Raw genomic sequence first — 15,389 nt, 5'->3', positions numbered from 1 at the left:
AGCGCGCCTAGCGTGGCCGGCTGGCCGTCGTCGATGGCTGCCGTTGCGCGACAGACGGCATCGCGGATATCGGTAAGGGATGGAGGGGGAGGAGAGGGATTAGAGGGAGGAGAGGGAGGAGAGGGAGGAGAGGGAGGACGAGGGGGAGGGGGAGGAGGAAGGGGAGGAGGAGGGACGAGAGCTCTGGTGCGTTGTCGACTACGTGCACAGAGCGCGCTGCTGACGGTCCTTCTCAGAAGCCTGGTCGTCGGCGGTCGTCGGCTCGGCGGGACTGTTGAAGTCCCCCTCCTCGGTTTGGTCGGGAAAGGCGGCCCTCGCTCCCTCTCGTGAAGACCGTACATCTCGAAAACCCCGCTCTACTCATGCTTAATGCTTCCGCGGCGGGATCAAGTGCGACCTATAGCTACTGAGCCGACGGAAGTGATCTACGACTTGCCATGGTCACCCCGTGATCGAGCCCGCTACATGGTGTGTTTGCAGGGATACGGTGAGCACATCTATCTCCTCTTCGATGATCTCTGGGCTCAGGGAATGCGGCTTCCGCAGCGAGCGCAATCCGCCGGTGCTCAGCCTCAAGTTGCCGTCGATGGACACCGTTGCGCGACAAGCGCGGACGCGGATATCGAGAGGGGTGGTGAGGGATGGTGGGCTTCGGTGCGTTCTCGACTGCGTGCGCAGAGCGCGAGGCTGACGGTCCTGATTTCAGTAGTCTGGTCGACGGCAGGCGTAGGCTCGGCTCGGCGGGATGGCAGGCGTCCCCCTCCTTGGCTTGCTTTGGTGCAGATGACGACCGCTCCTTCTCCTACACGTCGTACATGTTAGCCCTTGTCACTACCGATACGTAGCGCGTCCCGGGCGGTGGCGGCTTGTTGCCATTGACTTTGCGAAGGCGATCTGCGGAGTGCACGGTACGTCCTCGCATTTCGCTCCATTCCGTCTGCCCGTTGACTACTCCGTCAGCTATCCATCTTGCGTTCTGCAGACGATACTCCGATTCAGATGAGAGTGATGCCCGCATTCCTTGTTCTCTACTGATCTCACCACTCCCTCAGCCACAAAGGCCGGCCGTGCTCGCTGTGCTCAGTTCCTCCAGTGCGCGCATCGACAGCATACCCTTTGCTGCGCGCCATCGCGTGAGGGCTACATGTGAGTCATTCATGTTCACTCGCCGGCGCCAGCGCATGACACTGAAAATATTATACGCCAGGGTCTTCGTAGCTCATCCCGCCGGATCGCGCGCAACAGGTGCGTGGCTTCTTCATAACACTTCGCTAACTCATTCGCAGCCCAGTATGGTTCCTCCTTCCGCCCTCTCGTTTCCATTGAGTAGATAAGATGATACTTCTCATGACCAAAGAAATCCATATGTCTATTGTTGTGAAAGTAGTATGTAATTTCTTCTATCCGCGCTTTCGCTTGGGCCACGAGTACTTCTTGATTGCGGGTATAGGAATGCCAGTCTTGGCCCCGAATTGTTCGACCTTCCGTCGAAGCGACAGGCATAGTACGGGCGGCGTGTTAATGGGTGCCCGGCACGACATACATGTAGGTTGAATGCCAGCATTCACCTGCTTCTTTGCAAAAATGACCAAACAGCGGTTACAGGCAATGTGGCCGCATGGAGTTCTGTGTCAGAGCTTAGCCGCGAAAGGATCGGGGAGCGATGGACCTACACGCAGGGCTGCGCGTTCAACAATGTGCAGACGTCGCATGTCAGGTATCTGTCCAAGAGTCCTTCGAAAGCTTGCTTGCACGCCTCGCGGTCCTGCACGACGGTGAAAGTGCGCTCAGCCCTACTCGTTCATCACTCACGGCATGATCCCGTACAACTATATCCCCTGCCTGGTTTGCTGCGGCAGCATCAACACGATTCTGGATGTACGACATGAGGTATGGCCCAAGGAAGCATCAAGTCCAACTTACCCGGTCATCAGCGAGATTGCTCGTGGTGTCACCGGAAGAGACTTCATTCGACTGCACGTTGTTCACCCCAGAGATGGTGTCTGCGTTTCTCAAAGGGTTCTGGTTCGAAGGCAGGTCCAGCTGAAGTTATCTGCCGGTCGAGGAGAGGCATACCTTCGAGCGTCTCGATGATGAATCTGGGTACGGTGTAGTGCGTTGGCCGCGGATAGAGGGACGAGACGGTGAACGCCCTGCCATTCTGCCCGTTTCGCCTCATATCGCCAACGAGGACCTTATATATCCGACTCGGGTGTCACAAACTACCTCGACTGTCTCCATTGTTGCCCATCCATTCAACGACTGCGATTGGTTCAAATTTCTGAGATCACAGGACTGCGCTTCACAGGACGTTCATGCAGTCGCAAGTCTTTGAGAAACTGGATGTGGGTCAAAGTTCATGAGGGTTTCAGGGCTAATCGATGGCTGCGCAAGCTGGTCACGGAAGCCCGAACTTCATGATCCCACAATGGAAGACTGGACTGACAATGGCAGACACATGCAGCCGCATGTTAGGTCTGCGAGTCGTGCCTCCGCAAATGCCGCGCGCCCAGTCACTCTTTGAGTGCCACGGCAGGGCTCGTGTTTGTGATCTATAATCTCTATCATCACCACAATGCATGATCTGTGAACTTTTCTTCTTGAAATCACTTCAAGGCCAAGTTAAGCACAGACGTTGGTGGTTGCACATCACCCGCCCATTGTGGGCGCTGATCTGCATATAAGAGATGCTATACTCGCGATAAGGGCATCGAGCACCTCTATTGCCCTCCTTCAATGTTTACCAACTCAGTCTCTGGCGCGAGAGAACCTGTGTCGCCCTCTCAGGCGCGCAACGCCGAATCGGCGCTCGACATTGATCATGGCCAGGCGACCGCTGATGACCTCCCGCAACCGACAATTCGTGGGGCTACGATAGCTCCCATCCAAAACCCAAGGTCCCTGATCACAGACGCTCTGAAGGTCCTTGACTCTCAAGCACAGGTATGCGCAAGGCTTCCGCTTCCCTGGAAGCTGACCAACCGTTTTCATAGGACATGCAGGTCACGATGGCGATACACAAAAGTGCCGCGGACCATTCGTGCTCGGCTGTAAGCGCTCAATCTTGACGATATGTCTCAGCTCATCAGGTGATTAGGAGTGGTCGCGGTTTGACGATCTGGTTGACGGCCTTCGCGAGCGCGTGGACTTGGCAAAGAGGCGGAGCCTAGGTTTGATGGTCCTTGAAGACACTATCGAACGTCGCATCTATGAGCTAGAGGATGGACTCCGGGCTCAGGCATAGTATTGCAAGTTGCTGATTGTATCATTGACTAACAAGCCGTAGGGCCAGCGCGCTGTTACAGCCATCATCTCTGACGATGTGGCTCATGAGACTGTTGCGGGCGAAGCCGCTGCGGTAGTTGTAAGTCAGCCCTTATGACTCTCGAGCATGTAGACGACTGACGTGATTGAAAGGGACCTACGCCGAATGATGATCAGCCGACGGAGATCCCTGGCGGATCCCTTGTGGATGGAGAGGGGCCTGGCCTTGCGCACCAGAACACGGACAATGCGGAGCATTGGAAGGAACGGGCGAAGGCGTCCGGTCCGTCGCATGCTGAGCGCGGACTCCGCTTCCAGTTCGGTGGGAGCTTCAACTTCAGCTTCTAGTAAACGCGCTTTGTTATTGTACCAGGCTACGCGGCCCTGGAATGCTCGTAGAATCCTTGTAGCAACGATATCTCTTTGAATGCTTGTCAACTCGCTGGAATTGCATCAACATTGACCTTGCGCAGTCAAAATATACTTGCCGAAGACCATCTGGGACCGGTACGAGGAGCGGTAGACCTTTAGCCGGACGAAGCGGTCCCTCGAGGGCACCGATGACTGCCATGTTCGATGAGAAAAGCGGAATGATGAGACATGGACGATGGTCATGGGGTACTCAGAATGGCGAAGCATGAGAGGTAGAGAAGGTGAATAGAATACTGCATAGTCAAGCGCAAGATTGGTGAACGCAGGGCATGAGGAAGTAAGGCCGAGCGCTTCGATAGGTCGCGGTGCGCTGGTACCCTCAGTAGCGCTGAAGAGGACGAAGTGGCGCAAATTGAGTAAAAGCCGGGTATATGTGGACGAAACTACTCCTTGACCTCTTGAAGTGTTGTGGGATAGACACGTCTCAGAGTTAGAAAAAGTAAGCTGAACATTGTTCATCGTCAGGATCACATGACATTGATGCGTTTACCAAAAAAGGGCATATTTCGGCGACCCATGCCGGCGACGGCCTATGACGGCCTGCCGACTATGGGGAACGTCGGCTGCTCTCTTCTGCTACAGTCCGTCTCTACGCGCAACTTAGCGCCGTCTCGCATGTCAGAAGGACCCCGCCGGCGACGAGACGCGTCACCGATGAGGAATCAGCTGCAATAGAGACCCCCGCCCCACGGCCGGCCGCGTTTTCCTTCCCTTTTGCTGTGCGGTTCTCATCCGCCGGACAAGCGTTCTTACAGGTACTCTGGTGAGTGTACCAGCCCTCTCTCTGATGACTGGTGGGCTGAGAGGATTTGCGTGCCGCAGCCAGCGCGGCCGGTCGTCGTCGATGGCTGCCGTCGCTTGATAGACGGTATCGCGGATATCGGGAGGGGAAGAAGGAGAAGGGGAGAAGGGGAGGAGGAGGGGGAGGAGGGGCGAGGGCTCTGGTGCGTTGTCGACTGCGTGCGCAGAGCGTGATGCTGACAGTCCTGATTCTCAGTAGCCTGGTCGTCGGCGAGCGTCGGCTCGGCTCGGGATGACAGGAGTTCCCCTCCTTGGCTTGCTCGGGGGGAGGCGGCCCCCGCTCCCTCTCGTGAAGACCGTACATCTCAAACGTCCCCCTCTGCTCATCCTTAACGCCTCGACGGCGGGGTCAGGTGCGACCTGTAGCTAGTGAGCCGACGGGAGTGATCTGCGGCTTGCTATGATCACCCCGCGATCGAGTCCGCTACATGGTGTCTTGGCTTCGCATGGACATTGTGAGTACATCCATCTCCTCCTGAGTGATTTCTGGGCTCAGGGGACGCAGCTTCACAGTGAGCACGCCGAACGTATCTGCCGGTGATCAGCTCCATATTGCCCCCAATGGCTTCCGTCCCTTTTCAAAGAAGCGGTGTCGCAGATATCGGGAGGGGATGAAGGGGGATAGAGGGACATGGTGGCTCTGGTGCGCTCTAAGCTGCGTGCGCAGACCGCGGGACCGCTGATCCTGACTCTCAGTAGGTTCATCGGCGGTGGTCGTAGGCTCGGCGGGACTGCGGAAGTCCCTGTCCTTGAATCGTCGAAGGCAAAACGGCATCTGATAGCTCCCCTACGCGTACATCTCCGGCACTCCTCCTCGTCCACTGCTTATTGCGTCGCAGGCGGCAGCGGCGACCGCGTCTCACGTCGCTTTCTGTAGGCACCTCACGTTCCCATTATCTGCTACGTAGCGGTACGGCAAGGATCTTTGTGAGTGCAAATACTCACATCTCGATGCGTCTCGGGCTTACGCAATCCAGTCGCTGATCAATGATCTGTCCCAGAGCTCCCCGACGCTGATACTCAATCTCCACGGCCAGTACCTCTTACCCATGAAGGACGTTAAGCTCCGCACCAACTCGACCTGCATCCTTCCGTTCGGTCCTACTAACTAAAGCAAGGCATGTCAAGTTCTGTGTTCTTGTCACAAAGTGCGCCCCAAGGTTGACGTCAGGATCGCAGCTATATAGCCAGCGATCTCGCAATGGAGCACACAGAGTATCCGTATACACAAGGACGTTGACCCTCCTTCCAATACTGGTCGAGCCAACAAGTTCTAGATCGTGCTACTATATAGTTGTGGGCACTTTGCCTTCAGCGTTGGTGCGGGTCATACTAATCTAGCCTTCGCCTATAATTTCTACACCTGGGACGGCGGCCGAGTCTTATTCATACGCCCCCTTATCACCCCCCCCGGCGTACTTACGTTCGCTACAAAGTCCACCTGGTTTGGCGGTAATGCATGTCAGTAGCAAACACAACTTTCCATCCCGAAAACCAACGTGATCGCTCAAGCGACACTCGAACCCAAGCAGCGGGCGCATTCTGTCCTCGACTGTCGCATCAACATGTTAGGCTATGCTCGGGTGAAGGGCCGTTCTTCATGAGATTCTTCATCGACGGCTTGGACGACGGCTGACTTCAGCCGCCTCCATCAGGCCTGACAATAACATAGCCAAACTGGCTGTTCCAGTCACGAGAGCGCGGGAAATGCGGAGCCGACGCAAACGTGACAGGTCCAAATGAAAGGCAACAACCTGCCACCGCTCACTCTTTCTTAATGCTGCGCGAGCCTTCTGCTCCACCTAAAATCATTGCGAGCAACGCCTAAGGGACCCCCCGAGCTTGCGAGGGAGGGAAAGGCGGAGCGAGCAACACTGACTAACCCACGATACATAGGGCTGGTTCCCCGACCAAACAAGCACAAAGGGTTATCGCGAAAAGTGACATCATAGCGTGGGCGCCAGCAGGCGCGCGCGACGTGGTCACGCGTCAGCGTGGGTGGCGTGACGCACGCCCACAACCACCCACCCACCGCAGACATGCGGTGAAGGAGCTTCAAGGCGCTATAGACCACAACGAGCACCTTCTCATGCCTCATAATTGTTGGGGTACTGCTCAGGATACCGTTAGAGAAGGAAGGACAATGCGCAGCAATCACATTTGGGGCGATACCAACGAGAGCATTACCGCCTGCGGGATCGCAGGTACGACTCTGTGAACTTCGTCGTTGCAGGGCAGGAGTCATAACATCTCATTTCCCTCTCGCTCGTGAAATTTGGACCTCAAAGCGTGATTTAGGGTGCGGTGCAACGACTTCCACATGAGTGTTCAGTGTTGCTCGCTTGGTCTCAGCGAGCAATCTGTGGCTTGCCACCTACTATGTTATGTACAGAGCAGACCCGCCAGATCAATGTATCGATCCAAGTAGTAGGTTTTGCCTCTGGTCATCATTATTAGCGCCATATTTCTGGACTTGGTAGCAACAGATTGTCGTACTTCTCGAAAGTCAAAGCTGCCCTTCCCTCTCACGATTCAAAGCTGCCCTTCCCATCTGCTTCATGATAGTTCTCTTGTTATACGTATGCCTTGCCCGTGCCAGCTCTACGACCGGCCAGTGGTCTGCATATTGCTCCAGAAAAGCCAGCTTTGCATCGTGCCTAACCTGTCAAGCATACGCTTAATGACCTGGATGACAAAACGGTGCCATACCTTCTCACGAATCGCCCTCATCGCCTCCTCCTGAGCGCCGAACTTCAGTAGGCACGACAAGTTCGTGTCAACCTCCCTGTGCACCCAATCCTAGGAAACGGTCAGTTCAGAATGACAAAAAAGGCCACGCTCACCTTGACATATTTGTAGTCTGACTCTGCCCAGTTCAAGGCGCTCTTTAAGGTGAAGCCTCCTCTATTAGGTCTCCCTGCTTGCCCGTCAGGCCGTGCGAGCAGGCCGCCCTCCACACCGAGCTGAGTGGGTATCGCAAGCCGTGGAGCCATAGCGGATCTCTCTCTTGGCTCAGCAATGACCGTACGAGATGCCGTCGCTGCCTCAGTCGAGTTTCCCGCCGACGCCTCATGCGGGACTACGATGGCCTCTCGATAGGCCCCCACATGAGTAGTACGCGATGGAGCATTTTGAGTTGAGACACAAATGCGCCCTGGATTGACTCGCTCATATGGCTTCCACTGTCTGATAGGTGCTGCTTTGATCCGGTAAGGGGCGCCACCGTTGTCTTCTATATCGGATTCGGAGCCTGCTGGAGAAAATCTGCGAACGGGGCGGGCGAGATTCGCTTCACGATCCCTTTCCCTGTTTCTATTACCCTGGACAGCCGGAATAGGCCTGAGATCTATGGGCGTACAATCGTCGTGATTTGTATGGGCACTCGACAGGATCTCGATGTGATTGAAGCAAGTGGGGTCGGCCATGGCGGATGTGAGCAGAGTCGGCTGAGCGCAATAGACCCGATCGACTTTCTGTCGTTCCCTTGATGGATGGAGATGATATAGTGAGCAAAGGCAGAGCGGGCGTACCGAGCTGTGGGTTAGAAGGAAGGCGGTCGCGTGTCCGGCCTGACACTCCGGCAACCGAAGGACCGGGCACGAGGCCTCAGTCTGTACGCCTTTGTACTCCTCGCACTTCTTCATAGCTTGCTCTCAGGGGACGGCATCTCGTGCAACAAAACTAACTGCTTCTACGTCATGACTATGGCCCTCCACAAGCCTGTTCTAGAGGTCACAGCCTCCGCTCTCGTTTCCTCTGAGCACTACCTCCCGTACGAGCGTTTCGTCTCCTTCTGCGGTCTGAACAATGCCGCGACGGCTTTGTCGTTCTCCCCGGACGGTACTTTTATCGCAGCAGCCGGTAGGTTCTTTGGAGATGCTTTGAATCATACTCAATTAGCTCAGACCGTACCAAAATGATCGTACGCCGACTCGATCAGCCTCACTTCCCCGCCGTCAAAGCACCGAGTCGGTCTGGACGTAAAACAATCGTGGCTCTGGCCTGGGTGTACTTTGAGAAGAGACGGGTCTATGCTATTGTGACAGGATCCTTTGAAGGGGAGATTAGTCTGTGGCACCTCGAAGGGGAATGCAAGGTATGTCACTTGAACACATCTGCAGGCGTCGCTTCATAGAGTCTTCAGGAACTTGTCCACGTCTCAGCGCCATTCAAATTCCCGCAAGAAATCACACACATCTCCATCGAGAGAAGCGTTGTTCCATCATCTTCCCATCATACTAGAGTCGCAGTCGCATGCTACGACGGCTCCATAGGCGTTCTCAAGTTGAAGTCCAGGGGCTTTGAGCCCAATGCTCTATTCGAGGTCAAACCCCATGAGAATGGCTTTATACCCAAGAGTCTTCACTTCGCGAGATCCTCCTCATGCACTCAGTCAAGTGATGTGTCTTTCACGTCAGACGATCCAACACCGGACCTTCTGGTCTTTGGTTATCAGGGCGGTATTATGTGAGTTGTCATCTAAGTCACTCAGGGCCGTGCTGACCATATAACTTGTAGCGTGCGACTTGATCAAGAGGGCAAGTCTGTTGTCAACTTGGTCAAAGGTCCAGGTATCATGTATGTACTCGCCACACGCTCAAAGAGAATTTGCTAACATTACATGTAGGGCCTCTGTAGAAATGCTCACCTCAACCGACCAATGCATCGTGTACACGGGTCGTGAGTTTGAGCTCATCAACCTTCTCGATGGACAGTCTATCAGAAAATTCGCTACCGGAGTCTGTAAGACGCTACTTCCCAAGCATGCTTCCTCGTGCCAGCGCGAGCGTTGTTTTGTGGGAGGTAGCGATGACAACCATGCTTGTGTTTTCAGCATTGCCAGTGGCGATGTTCTACAGAAGTTGTCATGTCCCGGTGGACCTATCCAACGCACATCGGTGATTGAGCCGCACTTGTTAGAGAGAAGCTCGGGCTGATTTTTACTTAGGCTTGCTCGACGCCAGAGCTTTACCTCGTAGCAATCGCTGGAGGAAGATCCGGAAAGCCTTCCCAGATTGTTCTTTATAGAGCAAAACGTGAGGAGCAGTCTGTCGATACCCATCAACCTTCTCGCGGGTCACTCGAGAATGCGGTTGCGCGATACGATCCTTGGCTAGTCTATCCCGTGGCGGCCGTTGTTTGCTTGCTGGTTTACCTTGGGGTACAATCCTACTCGGTACGTACTAACAACCATCCTGGTATATCTGTCTCATCAGATACAAGACATGCGTATACGAGGTGGCGCCGTTGTCGTCGACTTTCAGTGAAGCTTTGTTGGAGTGTGCGACGAGGAAGGGGCCAGCGTAGAACGTAGCAATGTAAACATGGATTACCACTGCACTGCGACTCAGGTTCTCAATTACACGAAGTAATGCTTGCTACCATGACTGGATATCCGTGGGATTGAAAGCAGCCCATCAGGTGGGCAAGACCGGCATGAATATACGCAGCATGAAGTGCAGAGTACAGCGAGATTGGCATCGGCGTATGAATAATCGACTTACAGTCAGGCCGGTGGCATAACACTAAAGTATTACATCCCATGTTCTCGCGAGCCTAGCGGTCAGTGAATGCTGATGCCCCAGGCCAGGGGGCTTGCTTGTTGCGGCAGCGACAATAATGACGACTGTAAATGGTGGGGAGACGCGACGAGAGTTGAGAGGAATTGATGCCGCTAAGCTTATGTAGATGGAGAAGGCGTTGAGATTCACCGTCTTCCAAGCAAGCCCAGAACCGCGATCAGGAATAGGAAAGCCACGTTCATATGTCGATGCGCACTTGAAAGTCGCAAGACCAAAAATTTAGACACTCCAAGACATTCCTCGCATCGAATTGCACTCACGGAACCGGCTTCCTAGCGGATGACAAGATGCGAGGGTAAGTCACAAGTCGAACAATGACTGTGACGGCAGTCACATGATATCCGCATGGCATTGTGTTTACCAAAAAAGGCAGATTTCGGCTCGTAGGACGCCGTGCCGGTGATGGCTGGCTGCCAGCTCAGCCGATGATGAGGAGCGTAGGCTGATCTCTTCTGCTAACGTCCGGATGTCTACGCCGTCTCGCATGCAAGGGAAGACGCCGCCGACGACGACGCGCACCACCGACGACGCTGTACTCGCGGGGTCAGCTGAATAAGGACGCTCAGCGATCGCGCGACGTAGCTAGCCGCGCTCCCCCTTCTCCCCTCGCTGTCCGGTTCGCAGGAGGATCCACCGGGCAAGCGTCTTCTCAGGGACTCTGGTGAGTGTCACGGCCCCTTCTCTGATAACGACTGATGGGCTGAGAGGAGGCGGGTCTTGCAGCGAGCGCGCCTAGCGTGGCCGGCTGGCCGTCGTCGATGGCTGCCGTTGCGCGACAGACGGCATCGCGGATATCGGTAAGGGATGGAGGGGGAGAAGGCCGGGAAGGGGGAGGAGGGGGAGGAGGGGGAGGAGAGGGAGGAGGGGGAGGAGAGGGATTAGAGGGAGGAGAGGGAGGAGAGGGAGGAGAGGGAGGACGAGGGGGAGGGGGAGGAGGAAGGGGAGGAGGAGGGACGAGAGCTCTGGTGCGTTGTCGACTACGTGCACAGAGCGCGCTGCTGACGGTCCTTCTCAGAAGCCTGGTCGTCGGCGGTCGTCGGCTCGGCGGGACTGTTGAAGTCCCCCTCCTCGGTTTGGTCGGGAAAGGCGGCCCTCGCTCCCTCTCGTGAATGTGAGAGCGTCCGTTTAGGTCTAAAGGGTACGAGGTAGTGGGAACCTCGGTAGAGGTCGGCGGAATCGTGTTCTGCGCCGTAGTTAGTAATAAGAAGGCGCGGGACACGCACCTAGGCGATCTCGCTACGAGGAGACCGCGTGAAGATGAGTAGCCTTGCGTCGGCTAACGGCTCCTCCTGAGCTAGGCCGCGGTATCGCGCGGGCGGGCGCGTATCCCTGCCAAGGGGTCGGTGTCGCTGCCGACAGCGGGCGCGTATCCCTGCCAAGGGCGCCGTACGAGGCGAGCGGCCGTACCCGGGCAAGGGGCTACAGCTATGCGAGCTGAGCGGGACGCGAAGGAGCTAGCGGTCGGTCATCACGACGGTAAGAGATCAAGAAGTAGAATGAATTCTTTCCGGCCCGGCGGCCCGCTAAGTGTGACGCGTGTCTACGCAGAGCTCCGGGCTCTTGTACAGTAGTCATGTAATACAGTTAGTAGCTATGCGATGCTATGTGTAGTACTCCCTCACAACGCCCCCCCAAGAGGCCGGATGGTCTGTAGAGGCCAACGAGCCTTCGACGAATAATAGGGCCGTGGGCCGCGACATTAGATTGAAGCGCTTGCAGATGGCGGCGGCGGGGGGTGGTGGTGGAGAGCGCCTGCGGCTCGGTCCTGGCTCATTGTATGACGGTGGGCTGTAGCCGCGACGACGGCGAGGACGACTCCTGCGACGACCACGAGAGTCGCTCGCGTCCGAGTCGCGGTCGCTGATGCGGTCCAACAAGGACATGCTTGCATGATCTGGCGACGGCGACGACAGCCTTGATGCGAGCGAGCGACCTGTGGACACTGGCGAGTGGCTTGCTGAAGTCGATGTCGACCGCGACGTGTTGGCGTTCGGATTCGCGAGGTCCGTAGACAGCGTGGCGGGCGTCGCCGTCGGCGGCGGGGGTGGAGGTGGGTACATGGCTCCCAGCATCCCACTTGGCACCATGACGAATGGCGGCCCCATCTGTCCGCCCGTCTGATATGGTTTCACGGTTGCCGTGGGCAGGAAGGGCGATGAGGCGAATGGCCAGGTCGAGTGCGCGTGCGCGGCGCCGAACGCGGCCTGCTGAGCCGGCGAGAGCCACGCGGGGGAAGGCGCCGTGACGGGAGGACCGCCGATCGATCCAGCGGGGTTGCCCCAGGCGGGAGGAGGTGCAGTGGTCGCGGGCCCGCCGAAGGATCCGGCGGGGTTGACGGTGGGGGCGGACGCGGTGTCGTACAGGCCCTGCCAAGGGTACACCCACGCGTTGGGGTCGCTCCGCACCGCGCGGAACTCGTCGAATGTCGCGAAGTCGATGTTGTAGGCGCGGAATATGCCCCGGTTGCCGCGCTCCTCACCGTGCCGGTTCGTGGTCATGATCAGCCATGGGTGCCCCATCGCCTGCCGGACACGTTGCGCCTCCGCCTCAGTAGCGAATTGCAGGTAGAAATTGAAGGGCGACGACCGCCGCTCTCGTCTCTCTTGCTCCGTTTGCGGCCTCGCGTTGCGTCCGTACGCTGTGAGTAGGCGAGGGCGCGGCCCTGGCATCGAGTCCAACAGCCTACGAATCGCGTTTTCCAGATCTGTCGCATGCACCCAACGATTGATGTGCCGTATGACCAGAAATCCGTTGCTGAGTAGCGTGGCAACGGAGGACGTCGGGGGCGGGGCGGTAGGGGGAACACCTGCCCAATGCCTTGGTTCGAGGCGCCAGTCCGCCGCGGTCGCTTCCAGGTCGTTCGCACCCCAGCCGGAGTCGTCGTCCCGGCGGCTACGACTCGCGGGGGCGGGGGACCAGCTCGAAGTCGATCGCCTCGAGGCATCCTCCGCACGCGTTCTCGCGCGAGAATCCTCCGAGTCTCGCCTGCCGCCCGGCTGCCGACGTGCATCGCGCGAAGAGGATGGCGCGCTATCCCCTTCGTTGCGCCTCGCAGCGGAGCTGCCGTCGTCGGTGCGTGGCAACGGGGCTGGAGGATGCGAAGGGGCGGCGGGGGGAGCCATTCGGCTGTGGTCCTGCGGCGCGGCCTCCAAGGGTCGTGGCGAGTGGCCGCCCGCGGATAGCTGTTGGCTCCTGACGCTGGCGGGGGCTGCCGGGGGAGGACTGCGGCGTACGGTCGCAGAGTGTGTAGGCGCGCTGGCGCTCGACTGTGCGTTCTGTGTAGGAGTGTGATCACTCTCGACAACCATTTCGTCGGCCTGCGGAGTAGCGCTATAAAGCGGCAAAGGGGGCGGAGAGGGGTCTCGACGCTCATCATCCACTGGCATACTGTAGAAGTCACCATCCTCCTCGTCCATGTAGTCGTCCTCGCCTTCAGCGAGGACGGGCAGCGTGCAATCTTCCGGATTCTCGTTTAACAAGGGCCGCCTGAGCTCGTCATGTAGTCGCGGAAGCTGACTGGGTGAGGGGCGGGGAGGAACTGCGCCTGGGCGAGCGAGGTGTCGGGCGGCACGGTCGGCGGGGTAGAGCCAAATCGAAGGGGGAAGGATGTTGGATTCATTTTGCGCATTGGGTAGGTCGAAATAGAAAGTGACCGGAGCTGGGAAGCCCCATAGTTCCTCGTCGACAGTACCGACCGGAGGACGGAAGGAGGGAGGCAAGTAAATGTTGCGTCGATTCGCGTAGTCTTGCGTAAGCATGAACCCGTCGCGTGCCGAATTGCGCGTGCCTATCCGTCTGAAGACTGTCCGGTCCTGCCCATTGATAGTGACTTCCACGGGAATGAACGCTTCCATGGAGCGCCCTCGACCGAGTTCCTGACGCGGGGGCGGTCGCAACCAAGGATGATGAGCTGGGTCGATAACGACTCGTTCGAGTCTTGATCGATAGAGGCGCGAGCCGCGCGGTGGCATTCGGTACGTGACGCCGTCAGCTCCTTCGATAGTGGCGACATGCGCGTCGGGTAGAGTTGAGTAGGCTGGAGGGGGAGCGGCCGCCTGATCAGCGGTGGTTACGGCCGTACTCGACGGAGTCGCTTCATTCGATCGGGAGATGGCGGTGGTTGACGCCGGGGCAGGGGGCAGTAGTCTCTCTCGGCGCTCCTCGCCACCCATAACATAACCGTAGTTGCGAGGGTCCGACCACGCTTCCCGGGAGGGCGACTCGCTCGCGGGCACGGCGATGCTTGCGCTAACGCTGGAAGCGCTGGCGGGCGGCGAACGCAGACGCCAACCTTCCTCACGAGCAGCCTCCGCCCATTGGTTGCGGTCCATCTCCAGCACATTGTCGCCCTCCGTCCAGTCCTCACTCGTGATGGTGCAGTAGTCGAGCGGATACATGGCGTCCTGCTCCGCCTTGTGCGCGATATAGATCTTGTACCCCGCATATAGGTAGAACTGTAACCATTCCGGGGGGACGTCGTTCGCCCAGACACCGAGGCGATTGGACTGGGCCGCGTTAGACGGACAGGTAGTAGCGGCGGGGCAGCCGGCGACTTGGTACTCGTACAGCTCGTTCGCCATGTGGATAGCCGCTTCGACGCTGCGAAGCTGCCGAACATAGGTAGCCCACAAGTCGACCGCTTCTTCGAACCGGAAAGACAATAGTAGGTGCCGCCAGTCATCTGGGGAGGGCAACGATGGAAAAGCGTTGAGAAGTTCGGGTCCGATGTAGAAGCTACTAGAAGAAGCAAGCCGCGCGCGCGCTGGGCCGTACGCTGCGGCGACTGCTTGGAAACGCGCCTTCAGAGCGAGCAAGGCGGCGTCCTGCACGTGTCCGCCTCGAGCGTTACGGTTGTCGCTCCACCAGGGCAGAACTGACAGCGTTTCGTACTGGCCGTCCGCGCCTTCGGGCGTGATGATCATAGCGGGGGCCCAACACGTAGCGCGCGTCCAGCTCTGGGCGTAAATGGCGTAATCGAATCGCCCGAAGGAGCCGTCCACCCGCCGTGCAGCGAGATCAGTTGGCTGCTGCGGCCAGGTCGACTCGCCCGGGTTGAGATTCTTCCCTGGGCAGTACGCTACCTCCGCCTGATTAGGCGTCCATAGCAGGATGATGGAGTTATCATGGTCGTAGCAACGCACGGCGCGCACAATGGCATCGGCGGGCAGGATGACAGGTAGGCCGATCGATAGGATCGGCGCGACTTCTAGGCCGGCTGTAATCGCCAGGCGCGACGTGGAAAACACCCGGATAGACATAGTAGTCGACTTGTTGAGTCGAGCGACGGTAGAGGATGGAGGTAGGAGGAAG

At 57.7% G+C, this 15,389-nt stretch overlaps 5 protein-coding genes across 5 annotated transcripts in view; 3 read left to right on the top strand and 2 right to left on the bottom strand.

Annotated features, from left to right (window-relative positions):
* The window catches only part of SCHCODRAFT_02602803 (uncharacterized protein), a gene marked incomplete at both ends in the record, with an annotated part of 8,365 nt that extends 7,035 nt beyond the window's left edge, over positions 1 to 1,330 (top strand). The window contains 5 exons of the mRNA XM_050344049.1: positions 481 to 654; positions 846 to 908; positions 1,053 to 1,146; positions 1,219 to 1,245; positions 1,287 to 1,330. Coding sequence (XP_050197972.1) covers positions 481 to 654; positions 846 to 908; positions 1,053 to 1,146; positions 1,219 to 1,245; positions 1,287 to 1,330 — 402 coding nt within the window. The remainder of the gene's footprint in view (positions 1 to 480; positions 655 to 845; positions 909 to 1,052; positions 1,147 to 1,218; positions 1,246 to 1,286) is intronic.
* A 1,406-nt stretch (positions 1,331 to 2,736) lies between these two features.
* On the top strand, positions 2,737 to 3,612 carry SCHCODRAFT_01205358 (uncharacterized protein; the record flags this gene model as incomplete). The annotated part of the gene is made up of 5 exons (XM_003027791.2): positions 2,737 to 2,943; positions 2,994 to 3,050; positions 3,098 to 3,178; positions 3,287 to 3,364; positions 3,418 to 3,612. The coding sequence occupies 5 exons, from the start codon at positions 2,737 to 2,739 to the stop codon at positions 3,610 to 3,612; spliced, it is 618 nt and encodes a 205-aa protein (XP_003027837.1).
* A 3,391-nt stretch (positions 3,613 to 7,003) lies between these two features.
* On the bottom strand, positions 7,004 to 7,922 carry SCHCODRAFT_02516030 (uncharacterized protein; the record flags this gene model as incomplete). The annotated part of the gene is made up of 3 exons (XM_003027526.2): positions 7,004 to 7,159; positions 7,207 to 7,296; positions 7,341 to 7,922. 3 exons carry the CDS (start codon positions 7,920 to 7,922, stop codon positions 7,004 to 7,006), a joined length of 828 nt encoding a protein of 275 aa, XP_003027572.1.
* Positions 7,923 to 8,195: 273 nt separating this feature from the next.
* SCHCODRAFT_02515795 (uncharacterized protein) lies at positions 8,196 to 9,764 on the top strand (the record flags this gene model as incomplete). The annotated part of the gene is made up of 7 exons (XM_003027790.1): positions 8,196 to 8,358; positions 8,403 to 8,593; positions 8,891 to 8,964; positions 9,016 to 9,075; positions 9,125 to 9,177; positions 9,615 to 9,673; positions 9,714 to 9,764. 7 exons carry the CDS (start codon positions 8,196 to 8,198, stop codon positions 9,762 to 9,764), a joined length of 651 nt encoding a protein of 216 aa, XP_003027836.1.
* Positions 9,765 to 11,680: 1,916 nt separating this feature from the next.
* SCHCODRAFT_01205355 (uncharacterized protein) lies at positions 11,681 to 15,337 on the bottom strand (the record flags this gene model as incomplete). Its single annotated transcript, XM_003027525.2, has 1 exon — positions 11,681 to 15,337. The coding sequence occupies one exon, from the start codon at positions 15,335 to 15,337 to the stop codon at positions 11,681 to 11,683; it is 3,657 nt and encodes a 1,218-aa protein (XP_003027571.1).
* Between the last annotated feature and the right edge of the window lie 52 nt (positions 15,338 to 15,389).

This window comes from Schizophyllum commune, assembly GCF_000143185.2.
Source record: "Schizophyllum commune H4-8 unplaced genomic scaffold SCHCOscaffold_12, whole genome shotgun sequence".
Taxonomy (NCBI): domain Eukaryota; kingdom Fungi; phylum Basidiomycota; class Agaricomycetes; order Agaricales; family Schizophyllaceae; genus Schizophyllum; species Schizophyllum commune.
The sequence above is the reverse complement of the archived record's forward strand: the minus strand, read 5'-3'. Positions and strand labels throughout refer to the sequence as shown.